At 31.2% G+C, this 24,768-nt stretch overlaps 1 protein-coding gene across 1 annotated transcript; it reads right to left on the bottom strand.

The window, feature by feature from the left end:
• Window positions 1-17,253: 17,253 nt before the first annotated feature.
• On the bottom strand, window positions 17,254-19,125 carry LOC121119389 (beta-galactoside alpha-2,6-sialyltransferase 2). Its single transcript, XM_040714046.1, has 2 exons — window positions 18,899-19,125; window positions 17,254-17,848 (listed from the first exon to the last, which is right to left on the bottom strand). The coding sequence occupies exons 1-2, from the start codon at window positions 19,123-19,125 to the stop codon at window positions 17,254-17,256; spliced, it is 822 nt and encodes a 273-aa protein (XP_040569980.1).
• Between the last annotated feature and the right edge of the window lie 5,643 nt (window positions 19,126-24,768).

Genomic DNA, 24,768 nt, shown 5'->3' with positions numbered 1-24,768 from the left:
GCCATACTTGCTGACCATATTCTCCATCCGGCACCAGAAACTCTGAAGAGCCTGGCGAACATACGTGGATCCAGGCTGCCCATGGTCTTTCTGATTGAGGCCTTCAGCTTGCCCACAGAAGGGTGAAAGGTCTTGCAGGGCTCACTCTCAACCCTGCCCCACAAATAAAGTCACAAGGGTTCAGATCCGGGGAATTAGGAGGCCTGAATGATGGTGGCCAATAATCCGACGTGTTGAGTGCTAAGAAGCCCTGCACCTGCTTGGCCTTGTGTGCAGGAGCAGAGTCCTGCTGTAACGTGTATGACCTTTTATCAGCCACTTCATTCATCCAGGGAACCACTTTGTTGTGCGGATACAAAAATTTAATTCATACAAACAGACGGAGTCTGTTTTATTAACAAGATATTAGTATCCTACATACTATTGAAATAATTTATATGTGTGTCTGATTTCCATTCGTCCTGCTTGGAAAGACAATGATAAAAACTTCAGAAAGAGACATATACAGGCTTTTGTCATTAAATAAAATTTATTCAAAATTCTGAGTTACGTGCGTAGGCCTACGTTTCATTCTGATCAGATACCCGGGCTATGGAGGGCAAGTTTGTTTTTTCAATAATAAGTTGATTTTTTCATAAAAGAAGATCGATTCCCGGGTCTCAAAGTTTTTTTAAGGTATGGGTTATCGGTTAAAAAATACACCAAAAAAATTAGCAATCCTGAAAACGAATTATTGTCCTTCATTATGGTTGAAGAAGAAACAGACAATGACAATAAATAAATCAGAAGGTCAAACATCTGAAAAAAAATTGGTTTATATTCACTGAAATCTGTATTATATTTGACACATCTTTGGGAGTGTCAAAAGGGGATGCAGGTTTGATTATATTTACATCAAATGTACAAAAAGTACAAATAATGTTGTATACAAGGAGGGTTTACAATAGAAAGTTACCTATTATATACTTATAGTGTATAGTAAACCGTTTTAGCTTAGAATTTTAACATAAACAAACTAAATTTAAATAAAAACTTTTTAATTTTTGATTTGCTATCTTTAAAATAACTTGTTCGCGCTAGTATATACATAGTATTTTCGTTTACACATTTTTATATTCTTCAACCCTACCTAAAATTATCGTTTTAGGTGAAAAAAATGGCAGGTTTTATATTTTTGCAAACCCAAAACAGAAAATTATGTTACATTGGTGTCATAAAAAAAAACAACTATGAAGATATAAATCCGGGTATGAAGTTTTCTAATGGCTTTCCAATTAACTTAATTTTTAGAAAGTCAAAAATGTGTGCCTAGGCCCTTCTTCCAATACTTACTCTGCAAGTACGTACAAAAGTCTTTTTTTTTTTTTCATATCATGAATGAAGAATAACACATTGTATTTTTTCAAAGCATACCAAGTATTGAAAAATATTTAACATTCGTTTGTATATACATTTAATTTTACCAATATCTACTATTAAAAATATTGTTGATGGAAATAAAGTATCATATTTTCCTTTTCGAGAAAAACCCTATATTTATCATATACGATTTTCTATAGTAACATAAATATAAGTATTGTTGTACAAAATATGACATTGGACAAGGGCGATAATTTTTGAAGTTTATACCTGAAAAGTGCTTTTTTATTTTTCAAATCGTTTATGCTTATTCTTCCATTTTTAAAGAGTGAACATATAAGTATAAAGTAATCACTAGCGAGTGAAATACCAAAAGTAACACTATGGATTTATTGCAGGTGATAAATAGAATTGAGGATCGGCATCCTCATCATGCTTATATCATTGCAAGATATTGAGTGGGTTATTTTTTTTTTTTTTTGTTAATCTCAAAACTATTTACTATAGATATAGTATAATGTCCCGACAGCTAAGCTTCTCTCCTCCCAAATATTCAAATTTTTAGTTTCTTTTTTAACAAAGCTGCAGGTCATACTTTCTACAAAGAGCGGCGTCACTACGACCTTCTTGCGAAGGCTTGAGCCCCCCAAGATATTTAAAAGTCCCCCCCCAAAAAAAAAAACACATATCTTATAAGAGTTGAAGTAAAATTTCTCAGCGTTTTTCGCTTTATTTTGACAATAAAATAAAATAAATAAATAAAATTAACATGCCGGTCCAACTCCACGATTTCCACTATTTATCAACATTTTCGATTCGATGATCGGCCTACCAGATCGTGCCTCATCTTCAACATCCATATTACCAGAACGGAATCATTGGAAACACCGCTTTTCTGTTGGATTCGATACTGTATTAGGTTCATAAACAGCAAAAAAAAAAAAAAACATGGTTACGAGGTATTATTGCTCGTGCTCAATATCTCTAAACCATGGTGTGTTGAAGGGGGGGGGGAGGGATTGTTCTCCCATTTTCCCTTGGTCGTAGTTTGTATAGAATTTTCTCTTTTTTTACTTCCATTTTGGAACGCTGTAACGCACAACAAGCTTTATCAAACACAAAAATGTAAATGATCTTTTTTAATTGTACACTTAACCTTTAATCTTTTTTGATGAAATGTATTAATGATAAGATATAGCTCACTAAAGACATCTACAGAAAAATGTCCATAACTTTTTACTTGACCTAATTTTTATTTTCATGATGTGTATATTTTAGTTGTATTCACATATGAAATCCAAAATAGTAGAACAAATTAGTCGAAAATTTAACATGTAGACGTATAAAATAACCAAGCATGTGTCTATGATATTTTTTTGGGCCTCCGTGGACGTTAAGAACCTGTTTTTGACCGAAATACAACCTCCGTTTCCTTTTCTCTTTATATATATCCTTTTCTGTGTCTTTCCCCTCTTCTCTTTATCCCTGTGTCTCTTTTTACGTCACTCTCTCTGTCTCTTTTTTTCTTCCTTCATTCTTTGCTTCTATTGCTCTTTTTTTAGTCCTGCAACGTTGGCACTTTCTGCTAGTATAAAATGGAACTATTTTTATTATAAACTATTTAACATTCTTAATAGTTTTGTGGGATAAACTCCCAAATGATGGGAGCTAGCAACACACCTGTTTACAACTATTAATATAGGACATTTTAAATGACGCATCAATCTATATTAGCATAAATAAACTTTAGGAATGCAAAAATATATTACATTAGATATAAAAGAATATATTTATTTATTGGCAAAACATTATATGAATTTAATTTGCTGGTATAAAACAAGTTTTCTTTAAAAATGTCTAGCAACTAATTCCTCTCAAAATAGCATAGAATACTATTAGAAACATAAAAGTTGCACAAATTTTGGTAGTTACCTTAAAAACATTTGAGAAAACAACAAGTTACTTTAATAACCCTACACATCAAAGTTCAGCTCTTGGAGAACCCACCCGTTAAAACCCACAGTTATAAAGATAAATTAAGTAGTAAAATACGAAAAAAACAAAAAAAAACAATTAAAACCTTTAGCTGCAAAAGGTTCGTCCTTTTGATCTTTAAAAAAAAAACACGTTCTAAGAGTTTAGTACAATTCAAAGCATGGATCACTTAAACATTGGATAACCTATTCGTTTTTAATATCACACAATCTATGTATTATAAGCATACTATTTTATATTTATATTTAGTTATTATTGCTTGTGTAGATGTTAAGTACGCTGATAGCTCTAAAAAAAGTTTCTTCCTCTCTTTATTTTAAACATGAAGATTTTGAAACAGAAATTAAGTGGATAAATGGAGAACAAAAAAGAAATATCTTCAGCAAAAATAAAATACCTTCTTTAGGGCACAGAAAAAGAAATGACTATTAAACTGTGTGATGTCAATGGATGGAGTGAGGCGTAAATGGAAAAGTGATTAAATATAATTTAGGGTGCACAAGTTTTTGAAGGAGAGGAAATTTCAAATCGTCGGAACTCAAACAAAAAATAGATAATAATTGTATACTTTTAAAAATAAGAGTAGATTAGGTGGAAGATAAAGATTATATTAAACTTCAGAATGAAATATTTGTGTAAAAATATAATGTATTCAAAATGATATTAAGTTCTCTGTGTCATCAACGCCTTTTTTGTAATTCTCAGTTATTATGTCTTGCCCTACATCTTGCCTAATATTTTCAGTGTCTTGTAAATCAGGCAATTTCTTTATTTCTTTTTTGTAGATATGATATCCACTTAAAAAACCTTCTCAGCTCGTGGGTAACCCATTTTCTCTCTCGGCCCGAATAGCATGAGCGAGTGAAGTGCTGTACGGGCCTGATTAAGCTCTTTCCGGAACACGAGAAACAGTTTTTGGAGTCTCACCTATTTTTACATGACGAATCATGGTTCTTTGTGGAGAGGAGCGAGTGGAAGGATGTCTGGGTGGACAGCAAAGGAGAAACGACCCTCGTCTGCTCGTCCAAAACGAGAAATAAAATGATTTTGATGGACTTTACATATAAGCCCAAGAGTTTCGGTCCAAGTCCTACCTGGCGGGACCATGAACAGGAGAGAGATGATGATAGAGTACCTGGAACGACAAGAATGCGGGCTTCCAGCCTGAAGAAGAACAAAACTCACCTGAATGAACTTCTGCTCAAGTGGAACAACGCACGTTCCAACATAGCCAACGATACCAGTCAGTTCTAAACACGGAGAAAGGTGGAAACGATCAAACAGAGTCATTACAGCACGGATCTCAATCTATGTTACTGTATATCTTCCGTTAGCTAATGCACCTACTACGGGATTACGATTTGGATAGCCATGAAGACCTCACACGTGGTGGTAAGTGGGGGATGAAGATAGTGAAGGAAGAGCAAATCTCCAGGCTGTTTTGGGAGTTGGATAATCATTGCCAAGACGTTATATGATATGATTGAGTACTTTTTTTTTTGAAAAACTATTGAATGTAATTTTTTGTATCATTAGGGAAGTCTAAATCATTTTGGTACAACTTAATACTATATATTTGATATCGATATATTAATGTGTGTTCTTTTGCAGAAAAATATATTTTACCAATCATATTCATTAATGATCTTTATATAAACACAACATAGTAGTATGTATTTAGAATCTTCACAGTGGATACCATGCTCTCGTACGACTCGTCCTTTGAGTACTTCTCCGAATCTTCTCAGGGATTTGCCTCATTACAGCCAGCTCATTACTTTCTCTTCTAACGTATTTTGGATCATAACGAAGTGGAAATGACTGCTCTTGCCTGTTATCATGCTTGTTTGTCAAGCCCTCAATATTTTTACTATATGAATAATAAGGATCATTTTATTTCTTATTGATTTACTTGTCTATTTAATTGAGATCTTTAATCGTTACTTGCTCTTCAAAAATCTTTATCACTACCTCCTTCTCATGAATCTTCACCCTCTTGGTCCTTCTAGACATATGGCTAAGAGGGAAAAAGCTATATTTTAGGATGAAAATTGTGAGTATAACAGATATAATTTAAAAAAAAAACAACCCAAAATCAACATGGTAACCTGAAAATTCGATAAATGTTTTGCAGGAGATCAACTAAAATCTGTTGTGAAAAGGGAGGAGGAAATAAAAAAGGACATTGACAAGAATTTGTCCGATACCGATATCCAATTATACATTGAGTCCAACAAAAACTTACAATTATTACACTGTAACAAATCTTCATGGTTACGCTTTTATGGGCACACACGAATGTTCAGTAAGGTTATGAATAGAAGATTTACAAAAAATGTTTTCTAAAATCATAAACCTATGGAAAAAATAAGGCGCTATAAGAAACCCATTAAAAACAATGAGATCTTGCACTGCTTGAGGACATTAGCTCAGAAGATTGGAACCCTATTGAAAAAAAGTTTGAAGTTGAAGAGTTGCTCAGAGAACCAGATATTATTTAAAGAAGCAAGCTTAAAATAGCAACGATTAAATGCTTATCATACTCAAGACTACGGTGCATGGAGAAGTCAAAAATAAGAATAAGGAAAAAAAAATCTCATTTTACTCCTAGTAGTGAAGTTATCGAAAATATGGAGTACATTTGGGAAGTTAGTCAAAAAATATTACTCCCGGCTATATAACTACATCGACTGCAAAGATTATAGCTTATGTGCAAAGTATATTTAAAGTATTAAATATTTTCGTTAGGAATGTAGATGTGAAGATGACGAATTTACTCACATTTACCAAAATAGACAAGAGATATAATGTAACGACACTTAACTGAATCTGAAATGAGATGTCATTGATAAGAATGCAGAAATTGATCTGTCTCCTAGGCCATCTGATTTTACCTTCTAATTTTATAAAAATATTGCAAACTTTTAGCACCTATTCTCTTACATTTCTATGCAGAGTTTTTCGCCTTTGTAAACTTCCCGGACTTTGGATCGAATGGTAGAATAGTTTTAATTCCAAAGAAAATCCGCACAATGTTCAACTTTATGTAGATCAAGAACAAGAGGTTGTGTGACGATTTTTTTAAAAATTATCCGGCGCCAGAAACTCTGAACAGCCCGGTCGACCTGGGATCCAGGCTGGTCATAGTCTTCGTGATTGAGGCCTTCAGCTTGTCCACAGAAGGGCGATAGGTCTTGCAGGCCTCACTCACCACCCTATCCCCCAAGTAAAAGTCACAAGAGTTCCGATCCGGGGAACTAGATGGACAATAATCCGGCGTGTTGAATGCTAAGAAGTCCTGCACCTACTTAGCCTTGTGTGCAGGAGCAGAGTCCTGCTGGAATGTGTACGCCTTTTTATCAGCCACTTCATTCATCCAGGGAACCACTATGGTTTGCATGACATCCTGGTTTGTGTTCTTGTTGACACTTTGCCATTTACAAAGAGATAAGGTGGCATGACGTCCCATCGCTGCTGATCACGGCCAAGACCATCACTGATGCTGGTTTCTTTATTTTCATCACTGGCTGGACTTTATCTGGATCCTAGCAGATCCACTGATCATTCCTACAGTTGGTTGAGGCATAAATAGTGAAAATCTTCTCATCGGAGAAGAAGCACTTAAAGCCACCCTTTTTCTTCATTGCATTGAGGATCTTCTTCCCCTTGATCACTCTGTCCCCTTTATTTTACTCTGTCAAGATATGTTTCACACTTCGAACTCTTGAGAGGAATCTAAGGTATTCTTTCATTGTCCTTTGGATTGTGGTTGAGTTGACATTACGACCCTTGGCCAACTTTTTGATCTTGACGGTCGGTTTGGCCTTGATCGATCGTTTCAGTCCGACCAAGAACCTTGGGGTCCAAATTTTATCTTTCCGAGGCTTGTGTTGGGCTCTTGTTGTCTTACCGTCTTTGTCAAAGGCTGCCACAACGTCGTAGACAGTCCTGCTAGGATACTTTGTGATCTTGATGATGTCCGTTGTACTGTGACCCACGTAACGCAATTCAGTAATCGTTGTTCTTCTTGCTTGTTCCATTGCACACAAGCACAAACTGAACAATTAAAGATGCTTGGGCAACAGCTGCCACATTGGTGGATTCAGAAATTAAGAAATTTTCATCACACAACCTCTTGCTCTTGACCTATATAAAGTGGAACTTTGTGCGGATTTACCTGTACCACCCGGTATATCTTTTAATCTACAAAACTTTTTAGAGTCTAACAATAATGTCTCTCTCATGAGTAGTTATGGCCAAATAATGCAGAAAAATGTGGAAAAAAAAAAATCAAAAATACAAATAAAGAGAAAAAGAGTATATTTTGGTTTGAAATATTTCTAACAAATAATAATTTTTTATTCCAGTTACCCTAATTTTACTAAATTATCATCTCCTCCCTCAGATGGTTCTCTATTAGCTGTTCCTCTTATTAGTAAGGAGGTCCTTAAAAATGCTAATCTTAGGGATTAGCATTTATGAATTTGATTTCCACCACCTTCAATTATAGCCCTCCGGACGAGGTTAAAGTTTGTACATACTTTAACAATGTCCTCCAAAATGGCTTTGGGGTTGGTGATGTTGCTTTAGGAATCCTAGAGACTTTTGACTCAATATAACACCATATTGAAAAGTATAAAGGATTCAGATCAAGGGACTGGGGAGGTCAAAGTTCTTTAAGCCCAAAAATTCATGTTTTTCATGTATTTTTCTTTATTGGTCTACCCTACTAGGCCGATCCTGAGGCTGTCTCCATCCAATACAAGGTTTTTGACTTTGTACACTGTATGCCAGTTAACTTTCAGCTTCTTGTCAATATCAGATTTTCTTAATGTCCGATCAGACCAATATGGCAATCTATAATCTTTTCCATTCCATTTTTATTAATAATTAACATAAAATAAAATAATGCTACAAACATTTTTTGTAAGTTAACAAATCCAGCTTCAGATGGTATATTTTGAAAAATTTGATAGAACTTTAATGCAAAAAAATTAAACCTCTTATATCGGTTATAAAGCGTTTTCAATCTTCAAATGTTTAAATATTAAATATGGTATGGTACTCTAATTTTTTTTTTACTGGAGGTAAGTTATTTTAAAGATACATGACCTTGTTGAATAAATAATTATATTATCCTCATAATATAAAATAACAATGAAAAAATATATAATTTATTGTTAATGTATGTGCATGAATTATCTAGGAGATTATCTTTTCAACAAGACAAACATCATTTATAAGCAAATACAGTAAATTATACAAATAATTAATAATTATTTGACACAAAAACCTAAATATGTATATTTGCATACAACAATCCAACTAATTATATTTTAGTTGCAACGTTTTGCAATTGTATACGTCTCATTCGACATATATATTTTTATAATTTATGCAATGTAGTTCTTTTAAAGGTTTGCAATTTTCTTTGACCTTATCCCATTCCCCTTCAAACCAGTTATAATACGAAAACGCACTAATGTTGAATAAGTTGGGTACAAGTGCTAGTCTACCACATCAGTTGCTCATTTTGATTCCCCACTATAACATACCCTCGTCTTCTTTATTTAAAGAACAAAAATGTTGTGCACTTTTGGGTATTTTGTGCAATTTAGACATTAAATAGAAAAATTCAGAGAATGGGTCAAGCAGGATAATAAAAACTCACTGACGAGGATTTCATGAGAGCATTGTGACCCAGAGCAGTCCGGGAAATGTAGCATTGCCCGGGAGGTTATAAACGTGTGGTCCTAGCTAAAGACGATTTTATTAATTGAATGTCAAATTTAAGTTATAATGTTTTTTTTTGTATAAATATATTAAAACTGGTCTAGCCAATATCTTCATGAGACATATGATTACACGAAGCAAAGTTTGGATAATATTTGTTTTATTTTCTCGTTAGAGGTAATATTACCTTCAAATTTTCATTTAAATCAATCATATTACAGTTGATTGTAAAAATTACTGTCTTTGCATTATTATTTTTTTCAAAGATATTCTCTATAAATTCAATTTTTTTTAATCATTAATACATCAATTTTAATTTGAGATCCAAATAAGTTTTGGAAGACTTTTGGCAGACAAATGGTCATGTACCATTCAGAATTAACTGTTCTATGTTACTCAAATGCCACTCAAGCTAGGTGACCTTTCAAATCGAAAAATAGGGGGAAAAATTGCTTTGCTGTACTTCTCCCACGATCAACTTTTTTTGGATTTGGTTAATCTTGAAAGACCCAAACAGTCGAAAACATATTTTGCTTTAGGCTAATATGCATATATCCATGTTTCATTACCTGTGTAAATATTATATAAAGCATTTGATGCACCTCAAACATATTTTTGAGTATTTCCTGGGACCAATCGACAAGATATTTCTTTTAATTATTTGTCAGATTACGTGGAATTCAACGTTAACAAATCTTCTTTACAACCAGATTTTCATACAATATCCGGTCGATGCTGTGAAACTTTTTATGATTAACGGGTTTGACTCCAATTTGGTATGTGATATTATATACAGTAAAAACAGGGATAAATAGATTAGCATTTTGATGAATATTTAATTAGCTATATTTTTGGAAATTAAAGCAATGATATGCAAGTATAATACATCATTGAAAAGGTATCAGTTAGATAAAAAAAACTAATCTTATATATGTGTTTATTTTCTTATCCAATACAATATAACAATTGCAGTCGTTTTTTATCTTATATTTTTCAAGTGTTATGGTTTTTGATTTTGATTTTTATCCATCTATAAGGTGAACCCCTAGTAGTAATTTTTTTTAAAAGAAGTGAATTCACCACCATGAAACTAGTAGTAATGGTGGGATTAATAAAAATGATAACTCCATTTATATAGTAAAATATAAGGTAAAGTAAAATTTAAAAAAAAAAAAAAAAAAAAATTCTGTGAGTAGCTTCAGATTTTTAATTTTTTCCCAAATTCTTTTGTATTTTTTGTTAATAGCTTTGGATTTTTAAATTATTTCCAAAAAATTTATTATGTCAAATTTAATTTGTACATTTATTTCCAAAAAATTTATTTTTCAATTTTTTGTAAAAAACTATGGATTTTTGAAAGAAAAAGGGGTTTAGTTAGATCACACAACAGCTTTTGATTATATTTTTTAAGGAAAAATACACCTGCAAAAACCCTCCTTCATTAAGCCCTCATTTTAAAAATACAAATAGGTACCTATATGAGGCAATCAGGGTTATGAATTTAATGTTGTGTTGGTCCTTTTTTAGGACCGAGGGCCCCGTTCCAGTCCAGTCCCATCTAGTTCAGTCCCACTTGTCGGTACTTAAAGGAGGTAAAATTTATCTTTTGTGGCGTGAATGAGGGTGTTTTTCCTCCTTTTAATTATAATATATATTATATGACTAATTAACAATAAAATATGTTCCTGTTATGGTGAACAATATAATATTTTTGCAAGATAAGTTCAATAATCTTAATACATATTTCAAATATCTTATTGCATCAATAAGCCATCGATATTTGTATGAAAAATTTCAAGGACCGACTGTCCTAAGGATTGGTCCCACGCTATGGAATATTAAATTTTTTGGAGAAAAATTATTTAAAATGATTTTTATAATTGAAATTTATTTCAAAAAATTTATTATTGTGTAATATTGTGAATTGTCAATTCTTATTTATTATTATTCATTAATATTAACAATGTTTTACTTTTCTAAATTATGAATAAAAAACAAATAAAAAAAATGCTCACCGAAAAATTAAGGAATTTTTTACCTTCTAGAATATTTAATATTATTTTTTTGAGAAATACCGGGGATTTTTGATTTATTTTTTAAAGAAAACTAGAACTAATCTAACAAAATAAGTTTATAAGAGTTTTTTCGAGGCAACTGCCTTTGAATGCATCATCCTTTAGTCTCCTTTACGCCTTTCACTCTCTTTCTCTCGTCACAACAAAAAATAACCTGATTAACACATTACTCCAACAATATACCTTGAACCTTATTATTACATAAAAAACTGTCTGGAACGCTATATCAATTAGATCCCTTACTTTGTTTCTTTGCATTTTTTAACAGAGTTAAGATTAAGATCAAATCATTATTATTAATTCCCTGTAATTTTTGAATTAATATCTTCTCATCTCCCTCCTTTTTTGTTATTTAAACGTGTCCTTTATTTACAGAGCCATATAATTATATAACAGAGCCAAAAACATATCTTACTATCGGACTAAAAAAAAACGTGTCTATTTTAAAAGAAATACATGCTACTTATTTTCATATTAGTAATTACTAGGGATGGGCATCGAACAAGTGCGTAGAAAAAGTGGGAGCAAGACATATGGTACTGTTGATTAAAGTTACGGTTTTGGAGGATAGAATATCACGTGATTCTAGTATAGAAATGAGAATTTTCGATATTTCAAATTACACTAGTACAGTTTATACCATAAGGAGTCGATATTTTCAAATTCAAATTTTCAACATGATTTACATAGTGAAACTCATAAAAAGAACCTACATATTTCTTTATTATATATCTATTAACATTGAAATCTCCTAAATTTCTCCCCTTAAAGTCGTTAATATGCTTTATTATACAATGAGTAATCAAAAACTAATGGCTAATATTAAAAAATAAAATAAGTCTTTATCATATCATATCAAATACACTAAAAATGCTTAAAATTATTTTAAATACATTCCACATCTACATGTTCGAATCCATAGAGCATTCCCAAGTGTTTACCCGATGAAACGATTGTTAGCTTCAAATAATATGTAAGGTGTACAACTTAACTTATAAGTGGAAAAATTAGGGCCTGTGTTTTTAATGAGACGAAATACTAAAACTCTTCAGATATGTTCTCCAAGAGATAAGAACAACGCCAGATAGAGAAAATCGAAGAAAGATACTTCTAACTTAATCAATCATCTATCTCAAGAGTGACACATAATGGATTATCTTACTCAGTTATTATCAAGGTTGAATGACTTACCAAATGTTCAAATTTGAAGAAAATGATTCAGCTCTAGATCATTTGTGTCCTAAAATGGTAATATTCTCAATAAAGGTATGAGAAGAGTCGACTATATGGATCCTTGATATTACAATATTAAACTGCCATGTCCTCAAAATATCGAAACATCACCCCCAACAACAAAAAAAAACTACAACAACTTAAATTGCTTAAATTACCTTATTCTTCTTAACTTTTTTGTTTTTGTAAGTATGAAAAAAATATTATTAGCTTTGTGTTCCTTTTTCATTTCCAATAAATTTTATTTCCAACTTTTTTTAGTAAAATAATGGACTTGTTATTTTAACAATTTTTTAAATGCATATACATATGTTGGTATGTTATTTGAAGTTAATAAAACATTTTTTTTTAAATTCATAATAATACTATTAAGGCTACAAGAGTCAATAATAAGAGTATTTTCTTTTAAGGGGGGCGATGCTATAAAGGAGCCTTGGTGGATTATCTTACTTAACAAGATCTATATAATGTGAAGAATCGAAGAGAATTGGAATTATCAGGATCTTTTTTTACAATAACGAAATATTCATATTATAATTATTAGTATATAGTTATGGAAGTATTTCTGAATATTTTTTATTTTCTTCTAGGCCCGAGAAACACCGAGTAAAGCTTGGCTAGTACTTATCTATATAGACTAAGACGCAGTTTGAGAAGACTGAGGTAGGACAGTGCGTCAAAGTCAAAGTTCCAAGTATCGACCGTGGAAAAACAGATCCTTGTCGGATGGAAAGAACAAGGCTTTAAGTAGTGCAATTGCACAGACTCCCAAAAAATAAGTTAATCTGAAAAAGAGGGACACCTCTGTAATAGCAAAAGTAGATTATTTGTTGAATGTGTTTATGTTTATGATATATTAATTAAAAATACTTCCGTAATATTAGGTATGTTCAAAATGATGATATTTTGAAATTATTATATTTGATGTTCAAAAATATATTAAAGTAAGTTTTTTGTTTATGTCTATTTTGAAGAAAATAATAAAATTTAAATGAAACATACAACCGTGTAGTTCAAATACACTTAAATAGGATTAACAATTCTATTGCATATTTGTATTAGATCTTTACTTGTTGCTGTAGTCAATCTGATAAGCACACATTTTATCACTTTCATTCAAATTGCTCACCTTTTTGGCTTACATTTTTAGTATTAAAACAACTTAACCCTCGAATTGAAGAGGAGCTGCATAAGGTTCATAAACCACTATCAAATTTACATATACCTTTACAGAACCTAATAATTGTTATACCAAAAAAAAAGATTTTTTGAGTTGTGTGAATAACGAAGGTTTTTGGTACTCAGTGAAGAGGTGGCGGTGGCTGATGACCCACCTTTTCGACCAGCAATTTAATCGTAAATGGGCTGAATGTATTATTGGATATTGAAAAGGGGTCCTTGAGGCTCAGGGAAGCGGTGTTTGTGTGTGATAGTCCACTTATTGAACTTGCCATTCATTTTCACAACTCATGGGTATGATAGGATATCAAAAAGGGCCCTTGATGCAGGGAAGCGGTGGGGGTGTGTAATGATCGACCTTTTCGACCAGTGGTTCACTTGTACAACCTGTTGGCTTGGATTTATCATATGATATTAGAATAGGTCTTTGCACTTAGAATAACAGCGGCGATAGGTTTTAAACCCCTTGTGTAGAAGCAGTTCAGTTGCGTTACCCGTGGGTGGGGTGTAGTATAGGATATCAATAGGGATCCTTTGATACTCAGGATAGTGGTGGGGGGGGGGATTAATTGGAATAATGATAGTCTGAGAGTACTTAAGAGATAAAAGCAGTTGGTGTGATTGACTTATTTGGCTAATTACCAGATGGACCTTTTTTCGGTTGCTTTTAGGATGAAAGATTACGTGGTATAATAAAGGTAACGACGTGTAGATATTATTAGTACATCTTTTTTCTAATTTAATGCTACAAGTCGATATCAATTGCGCAAGTCAAACTAAAAATAAGGTAAATTTTAAAGTCTGGTTGTGATATTTCTTATATTTTCGAAACTTTGTATTGCATCCAGTAAGAACTGCAAACTTTTTTAGTTGTAGAAACTTTTGTGGAGTGCCTATTCTCTCTTAATTTATATCAGTACTGTCTTGGGAAAGAAATAATGTATTGATTAATTTTACAGTATGTATATACATTTTTGAGAAATTGAGTTTTGGATTTGTTTGTATGTGGAAAACTAATAAGTTTTAATTATGAGATTTTTAGTAGTTTCCCCCATCTTCGGAAAACACAATTATATATCCAAGGAGATTGTATGAAATATATACTTATCCTATTTTATGTTGTTAGGTATTATTTCATTAGTTGACATAGGAATACAACTTTTGGATACATTCAAATCAATTATTACAACTAAGAATATCACAGGAATGAAATTAAATATGGAATTACTAAGGGTATAATTTAATTTTATTAATTATTCTGGTAATTGTATTCCAAAAATATGCTGTAGTATAACTTTAGTACATCAAATACGTACCATAATATATTTTTATTTAATTGGATAGTAATAAGGTTGTATTAGAGAAGTTGCCCTATTTTTAAACCGTATAATATATCCAGATGTTAAGTAATCCATAGATCGACAGAGACGTCAGATCTTATAGAACAATAATTGAACAACTTAAAATTTGTGCTCAATATTGTCTATTATCAGGGGCGTCCGCAGGATTGTATATATATATATATCTTTTTTTTTTTGGAGGGGGGCAGCTTGAATTTTTGAAAATAAAATCAAAAAGTAACAAAAATCCAAAGTCATTTACAGAAAAATAAATTTTTGGAAAAAACATCCCTCCAGCCCACCCGTTGTGGACGCTCCTGATTATAGCAAATAACTTCAAACATATAAAAAAACCTAAGAATTTGTACAATGTACAGGATCGAGGACTGTAATTTGAACGAACTTTGACCTCATCCATATCCCGTTTGAGTAGTGGTATCACACCCAATTTTTTCTTATTCATATAAGAGATTAAGTAACTAATCACCCCAGAACTAATTATGTGCTATTATTGATGCCATCTGATCTTCCATTATTCAATAACTCCAAATTGATGCAATAAGTTCAGATCGAGTAAATTGAATCAACTCAAGAACTGTTTATAGAAGATTAAAATTTGTCTTTATGAGGTAAAATGATTACGATTGTTTTTACTTCATAAATTCATATAATGCAAATAGAAGTAGACATGTAAGAGTTGAAATAGGATAAAATGTCCGAAATACCAATGGTGTTAAATGGTCCCACACGGCTTAATACAGTTTAGAAATAATTTTAGTAAGAGTTTATTCCTTCAAAAAGTGCAAGACGGAGAAAAAAGTAAAGTTAGACAAGAAAATACAAAGTCTTTGTTTTATTCTTTAATATTTTTTACATAAAAAAAGATCCTAACTTATATTAAAAATTTAGTTATATATGATATTTTTATGAAAATTGTACTTTTTTGATTTCTGAAACATTTGTACAATGTATTATTTTGAACAAAAAGCTGTAATGTGTGAGATATATATTATATTAAAAATATTGCATATTTTTCTATAAAATGTCAAATTTCAAAATCTTAGGACTGTCGATCTAATCTATTTTTTTATAGTTCAAGGCTGGCTAAAGATATCAATTGACGAATAGGAACATTTTGAATCCTTACGGACCTCATAATTCGAACATTTAAAAAAGTTAGCTCTATTATTAGCTGAACTTAGTTATATGTAGTTAATGCTCGAAACCGGGTCTGGGATCTGAATTTTTCGACATTGCATCATATTTAGTTACGCTCCTTGAAACTCAAGGCGTACCACTTTTCAGCCCAGGGACACAAATGAACCCAAAAACAGTTTTTTCCTAATTTTTTATTTTTATTTTTGGTACCCTTCAAATAATTGAGAAACACTTTAATTACTGTTTTGGGTACTACATGATCTACTTTGTCCCAATTTTATTTTTTTGTATTATCAAAACTTATCCCTTTGTATCATAATTAGTGCGCCAAATCGAATATATACATAACATAAATGCACAAAATCTTCTCAAAAATTATCACTCATGGGTCACCTCTCCATGAACTTACAAGTACGGGTGTTGAATTTACCTAATACAATGAGAAAGATGTAAGCTTTAGTAATATTGTGGTCCTCGCCGCCACAGTTGCTTCTCTTTTTCATGTAGGAGAAGTGCTATTCCAAAATTTGAATATTAAAAGCATTGAATATTCTGTTGATTATGCCTATCGCAAGATTTTTACGGGTTAAGAGAACTACTTTTAGTGATGGAAAAAGAAGCTCATATTTGGAGTGACCACATTTGAAGGCTAACTATTGAAATGATCATTTACTCTCAGAACAGATTACAAACCACTCTAATACATCTTGAACCCTGACAAGAAACTCCTATATCTGTGGTAACGGCACGACTCTCACGTATTCTTAGACTAACCATGTTTATTTGTAGATTTGTCTAAAAGTTGGTGTCTGTTCTTCCAAGAGATGGTACTAACTAAAAATAACCTCGATACGCGCCAAAAGTTCCATCTCTTGGACTTTGCAGGGACTTTTCAAACAATCTTCGTATAAGAAGAAGATTGTCTGTCTTAGATAATAAACATTCTTGAAATTACGCCACTCAATTATAAAATATATTTCAACAAACTTTTAAAAATATGGAATAATTGCTTTAAGGTGAAATATTTGGTATATTTTTTTTCATGGTCTTCTTTTGCTCTGATCTCGAAAATACATTTAAACGTTTATCCACACTAAAGTTCATGTATTATACAAAAATATGATTCAAACAAAGTTTTGATTACTATACCTAACACATCAAAACAGTATAAATTGATATATTTAAACACAATGTCTTGTATCTACTGTCAGAAATCCTTTCTCAAAAATTTCTACTCGATTACGATTTCCCATGAAGTAGTAGCTCAACTTCTCGGCTGAAACAGAGTGATCCCCAGCGTATGTACACGCAATATGTCTATGCTTTTCAAAGTAATGACACAGATCTGTCTGTCTCTTAGATGGAATAAATTCGAATAAACGAATTATATCACAATGACTCAGCATAGTATGGAAAGCAATAAATCCAGATGAAGGAATGAATTGTACGACAGGATATTTACCTAGAGATGATAACCAACGTTGCATGGACCATAGTGATCTATAATCCAACATGTAAAACTTTTGATCCTTTTTTAGGAGTCTTTGCTTAAAATATCTTTCCAAGAATGATTTTTGAGTTTTGGTCCAATATTCAAATCCTTGATTAACACCAGAAATTTCAAAGGTCACATAAATTGTTTCATTTGATTGATACATGCCTTTAGGATCATAGTAATTAAATTTCTCTTTTTTCAGAACAAGACTATTCACAATGCGAATATCCGTTTTAGAACCGACGTCGACTTCATATCCCGCAGTTTTTGCGTGATTTAATCTTAAAAAAGGAACACAAATTATTATACAATTAAATTTATCATTGTTTAAGGTGTTAATATTTTTTTTAAAGCCTTGAGGTTCAATAGGTTCTCACCATAGATACAGTTAAAATTTGAATTTTCAATGACGCACATTCAATTACTTAAATTTTTTCTGAAGTATTTATATATATCTTTTAAGTGTTCCTCTAATTGTTTAGATGGAGTTGTACTGATAGAGTATAAGTAAACATTACAGTATTATATTTACTCCATTTAACCTAGGAATCTTTTTGTGATCCATATACATAAAAGTATATTTCTTTCTCTAGGAGTGGTCGGGTGCGAACCTACGCATATTCAGTTCAATAAAATAATTTCTCTTTAGTGGGTTGTCCATGAACTACGTCAATTCTACTTTTATATTTTGCATTTGTTGAGTTAAATTGATTTCAAAGATAGATTCCAGTTAAAGACTATTATTATAGAATGTTTGATATTGTGAGAAGGAAATATACACATCAACAGTAAATGAGCTGCATATCTCTCTTTATTTTTACATTTAATATAATATTTCTTATACATCAATTCACTAATGTAAACTTCAGATAAAAGCTCATAATTATCCCATTCTGGGACGTAAGTGTCATATTTATAACACTTTTAACATAGAATGACCCACATACCTATATTGTAAAAGTAACATTTCTACATAAAATCAGGGTGAGATAAAAAATTTAATTGAGAAAAAATGATTTTTTTTTAGTTATTTTACTCCATAATAATTAATATACTATAGAAGTGTGTTGTAATTTCCTTTCTCTTTTATTAATCATCAAATAGGCATTGTTGATTTTGAATTTAGTCTTTCTATTAAATCCTAAAGGGCACTGCTTTCACTCAACTAAATAATAAAAATAGTTCGTGTATTTTAAGGAGTAGAAATAAATGGACCTATTTTCTGAAAAAAATAAATACAAGTAAGTTTTTTTTTGACACGTCATATATTTAGTTATGAATAAGAACATTCCAGTGAGATAAACCTATATATATATGCATTTAAGTTTTACCTTATTACAAGATCATGAGTGTCAATGAATCCTCCGAGATTAGATCCAATCAATGAGCCTGCATTTCCGACCAAGGCGCACGTTTTGAATTTTGTATTATTTAAGAAGGGCTCAGACGGAAAGAGATGCTCTTTTTTTTTCAGTAACTGAAATTCCAAATCTCCTTTCATAAAAAAACTTACGTTAACTTTGTTTAAAGCATCACAAATCATTTGTTTCTTATCCATGACAAATGCATTACTTTGAAAATCATTACCAGCTTTCTTTTTTTAGTTTTTCTCCTTTTTTAGCATAGTAAGAGTAGAGTTCTTGGATGACTTTATTTTGTAAATCCCGAGAAAAAAGGCTTTGAATGAATGTATGCTGTTCAAATTCTTGTAAATCCTCATACATTACTCGATAACTCGAATAGTTTTCAAATGAAAGAGTTCCACTCACCAACATTTTATCTATAAACTCTGAACTTAGCTGTCTTTTGATTCGGTTTGAAGTTTGCAAGTAAATGAAAAACGTAAATGCCACATATATAATCAATAAAAATAAAAAAAAATAAAAAAATGTATCTCTTCCTCTACTCAACATCATTTTGAGACTGCCGAATGTATTTTACTATTTACATTCAAATACAAAACTTTAAGTTAGTCCGTTTTAAAAATACTTCATTCACAAATGTGTTTTGTGAAAATAATTTATTACAACTGCATTTATTGATGTAATAATAGTGTTAAATAACTATGTCAATAGAATAAATATTTAATCAGAGGTGAAATTTCATTGGAAAGGATCTTTCATTCATACTAACACTTGTTGTAGGTTAAAAGGTTAATAGAAATACATGCTTATACCCCAACGCATTTACGACTTATGCATGACTTCCACCACGCTTTTAATAATGACGTCATAGTAGATGAGTGGTTGTCTGTTTTTCTTGCCCAACAGTCAGTACGACAAATTAAATTGAACATTCTAGCAATAGTGACGTCATAGATATGAGTGGTTGCGTGATTTTTCAAAATCTGCCTGTCCTGCCCAGCAGTCGGTACAATACATCAGATTGAAAAAGATTGATTATATGATGGTCTTACCATCTATTTCTATTAACCTTGGCTGTAGAATTAGTTTCAATTTAAAAAAAAAATGTTGATGAGTGTTATGGGTAATATTCAGCTTGTACATTGAGTTGTTTAAAATCTGATATTCTGAATTAGACTATCTGCTAACAGCTAACACAAATCCTACTTCGTATATAGCAAAGCCATAGGGAGGAAATAGTCAAATGTCAACCCTCCATTCGGCCATGTGTCTATCAAGGACATTTGACCTCTTTAAATTTGATTTTTTCTATCAAATATGTATATCCAAACCGATATTATTCCCTTTTTCTAAAGTCTAAACTAATTTTGTAAACGAATAACTTTGATTTTGAACGTTGGAAATGCCTGCCGACAGAGCCATTTAGGCATATCCTTGGCGTTTATATAAATAGGCAAAAGTTGAGATATAAATATGTGTTTGATTTTGCTTCTTGTTGTCTACTAGTTAGTGCTATAAACTTGGACTGGTTTAGTTCTTACTAAGCTATGCGCCATTTTGTAACGCGTCGTTCCCTTTATTGTACCTCAATACCTTTCCTCTAAACAAAAACAGAAAAAAAGGTCCAAAATTAGTTGGTGACAGATACACAATTTCTCTAATCAATGGATTTCTTATTCAGAAATTGTTAGGAAATAGTTAAAGTTTAACTAGAGCTCAACTAATCAACGATCAAAGCACTAAGAATGGTAAAAGATGCAAAAAGATCGACAAATGAATATTTTTTTTTGTTAGTAAGGTTACGTTACGTCATGCTAATGTTAATTGAATAATAATTCCACAGTTAGTAAAAATTGGCCAACTGATTTGGAACATTTTATTTTTACTCGTTTTGTGTGAAATATATGTAAAATTGTAAGAAAATATTGAATGGCAAACTTTAAAAAAAAAAGAACCGAAAATTAACTTGCAAGTCCCAACAACTTTAATAATATTTTGAAGAAAAACAGCTTAGTTGATAACATAATTGATGAATTTATAAAAGAAAAAGAAAAACAGCTGAAACTATGGCATTTTAACACTTGCTTTGACACCTTAGATTTAAAAAAATAAAGAACACTATATTGTATTTTAGAACTGATTAAAAAAAGATGAAATAAAGTTGAGTGAAGTCTTCAAGGACCAAACTTTATAAGTTGTAGGAATGATATGCAGGACTGGACTTGACCGGAACAAAACGAACTGGACAGGACTGAAGTCTTCAGTCCTAAGTCAGGACTGACAGAACATTACCATTCACTAGTATTCAGTCCAAGACATGCTATTTTTGGGCTTGTCTTAAGGGATTTTATAAGCGATTTGGACCGATATTTTGTTCGAAACGGTTGCCTCAATTCATGGACAGTTTTTCTCCCATCCCAGCTATACATGTTGATTACATTTGTAACACTTTAAATTTCATATAACGTCATTGAACTGATGTTTAGAAATTGAAAAACACACTTGACATGGTCAACGATTCATCATTAAATTTGTATGGGCATATGTTGATATATATGTTTGTTAACATTTTTGTATCAATTGAATTGCACAAATTTAATTGAACTATATACTTTAGTACAATAAGTAATCAATTCTATCTTTGATATTGAAGAAAATATATAATAAATATATATATTCTTCTAAAAGAGTGACTGGGTAATCAAAATCAGACTCATGGATTTAGGATAATAGTTTCTCCTTAGCATATTGTCCAGTGAGATACTTCAATCCATTTACATAATTTTTTGTACCTCATAAATTTTGTCTTATATTTTAGAGAACTGCAGAGTGGAAAATTCTAGGAATTAGGAATAATCATGTGGTTAATAAAAATTATAACTTCATATTTTAGTAAAAAAAAGTTTTAATTGATCATACCCTTTTAAATAAAAAATAATAAGTAAAACAACACCGATTCCAAATAACTTCAAAATAAAAATGAGGATGGAGACAATGAGAGAAGCTATTAAAAAACGTAGAAGACTGTATCATTATTAGATTAATCATCCCCAGAGATTGAAGTCGAAATTGATAAAACAATTTATATAAAAAATACATTAATAGAAATTGAGTGTGATGTAGATAAATATTTAAAAAGAAACTTATCTAATACAAAGGTCAACCAATTGAAACAAAGTATTAAGACTCATCAAGAATTCATATCCATCCATCCAATCAAATTGAGGACGAGATTCATTATTCAGATTTTTTTTAAATGGTTATAAACATGAAATAGTTATGAATTAATTCAAATGATGGAAAAAACTCGAGGAAACAAGAGTGTACGGAAACATTCGATGAATTTGACTGTTGTTTCAATTTTGAAAGAAGAGGCAAAAATTTCAAAATTAAGTCATAAGATAGGTTAGCTACTTTTATCATTTACAGCATCAACATGAACGAAGTACGACAAAATTTGTTGGAGACGACTCTAAATTGAATTTGAAAGATACTCTAACTTTATTTAAAACTGTAGAAACACCAAATAATAATCAAAACAGTCAAAATTATTTAAAATCAAAGGTTGTCAACGCAAATACAAAGTCCAGTGGAGTCAATGTATATCAAAGAAAAAGTCAAAGCTACGGAACAAGAGACAAGAAAAATTGTGCTGACAGTGAGATTTTCAATTTCCTCATAAAAATGGGAAAATTTACCCTACTAAAAGTGTCGAATGCACAAGATGTGGTAAGATAATCCATTATTCAAGAGTGTGCTGTGTGCAGGTGTCTAAGAGAAAACTCTATTTCGATCATCAACTCTATTCAAAAATTTGGATTGAAAAAATTAACCATCGATATATTGAATGGCTATGGAAATTACTCTAAAATGTAATAGCTACTTTTGACAGAGGTGCAGTGGTGTTAGTTGCCTGATCAACAGTATTAAAGGATATAAATATTGGTCGTCGAAGATCAAGATTTGAAACTTAAATTATCGGTTTAATTGATCATAATTCTTTATTCCAGATACTATTGATTTGAAATTGAAAGTGGGTAACTTTATCGATAAAGAAACGAGTTATTCATCTCACAAAACGCTTTCATTAAGTTGGGAATTTGACACCCTCATTTACGTCGTCCATTAAAATAAGAATGGATAGATTAATCGTTGGTGATTTTACGAAGTATAAAAGTAATTGAACCAAACAAAATAGAAGAGGTACAACATCAGCTACTAAAATAATTTAGTGATGTATTCTCATCAAGACAATAACTTATTTTAGCTAACAGGTCAAAATACTAGTTCACCCGAGGAAGACTCCTAAAGTGATGCCGTTCATGGATATTGGTAGACACCTCTGGAAGAGAAAAGCCATAGATTAACCACTTTTTGTAATACCATACGGAAGATATTTTATCAGGAGATCTCCAATGGATTTATCACCCCCGGAGAAGCTTACAAAAATTGTTGGGCTCAAGCCTTGGAAGAAGTGTCAAAGGTAAACAAAGTAGTGGATGATATAATTACCGATGACTAAGTGTGTTATCCGGCTGTCATAAATTATAGCAATATTTTTAGAGAAATTTATGAGGGCGCTCTTTTTTTCAGCGAGGATTTTTTTGGTGTGCTTTTTATAGCGAAACTCTATATAGCGAGGTTTCTCTTTTGTGGTTGTTTTGAACTTTACTGTTGCTTCATTAATTAGAGTTACGTTAATGGTAGGAAATTCAAAATAATTAGTCGATCATTTTCTATGTTCGAGTGAGCTGTTACGTCATATTCATTCTTACGAGAAGATACTGAATTCAATAGACAATGGTCTTTTACTTTTTGAGCTATTTGGATTGATGATGGAGTTTGGTACTCATAAGTTAGGAGTGTGATCAACTTAAGTTTTTTACGTGAAATATAATAAATCTTTCTTCCAAATTTGTGTTGTAAAAGCTGAGGAATTAATCTCACTCCTTTGAATAAATAGTCAACGATTGGGGCTTTGATATGCAATTGTCTAATGTCTACTACTACTACCCAGGCTCTATTTAAACATTGTTATAATGAGAAAAAAAAATCCTTGAGTATGAGACTGTTACATGGGTTCAACTATTTTTTCAGTACTTGAAAAAACTTCCTAATAGCCTTGCAATTTTAGGAGGACTGCTGAGAGGATTGGATCTCAGTCTTATTTCAATAAAATAAAATGATAATAATTATTAAAAGCATACTTTATTATTCATTCACCTTCAATTACCCCTTATAATTTATTATTGAATATTTATAACAAATTTGATCCAACAACACGCCCAACAAAATGGGATACATAAATGATAAAAGGCTTCTTCTTGATAATGAATGGAACTTAAGATGTGAATGGCTAATTGGTGGCAATAGTGCTTTAATTGCGCATTAAACTTGAATATTTTAATGTCATTATAAAATCAATAGTAATCCAAAAAAAAAAATTGTAATCTACATTAAGTCCATGGCGTTGTTTGATCTGGCACTAATCAAACAATTCAATCATAACCGATGAAATTTTATTATTGTCAATGATACCATTTCGTTTACATAAAATTAAAGTAGTTTAGTATAGGAAAAAGGATGAAATAAATTTTGATCCATATTTTGTTTATTTTTGAACTTAGTATATACTTGAGTATGATTAAAAGTAATAACCGTTTTGAAAGCTAATATTATTACACTGAAATTTGTGTCTACAGTTTATAGACTATTATCGATTGAAAAGAAACCAAAAGCTCTGGATGAAAGTTTTATTGATTATGATTTTAAATGATTAACTAGTTTTAGATATTATTAGATTTATGTTATTTTAAACATCTGTATGTTGGTTATTT

The sequence above is a fragment of the Lepeophtheirus salmonis genome, chromosome 6, assembly GCF_016086655.4.
Source record: "Lepeophtheirus salmonis chromosome 6, UVic_Lsal_1.4, whole genome shotgun sequence".
NCBI lineage: Eukaryota > Metazoa > Arthropoda > Copepoda > Siphonostomatoida > Caligidae > Lepeophtheirus > Lepeophtheirus salmonis.
The sequence above is the reverse complement of the archived record's forward strand: the minus strand, read 5'-3'. Positions and strand labels throughout refer to the sequence as shown.

Coding starts and splice junctions, on each gene's coding strand:
- LOC121119389 (XM_040714046.1), bottom strand. CDS start 19,125: ATGGATAAGAAACAAATGATTTGTGATGCTTTAAACAAAGTTAACGTA. Junction 17,849..18,898: donor ACTCATGATCTTGTAATAAG/GTAAAACTTAAA, acceptor TCCTTTTTTAAG/ATTAAATCACGCAAAAACTG.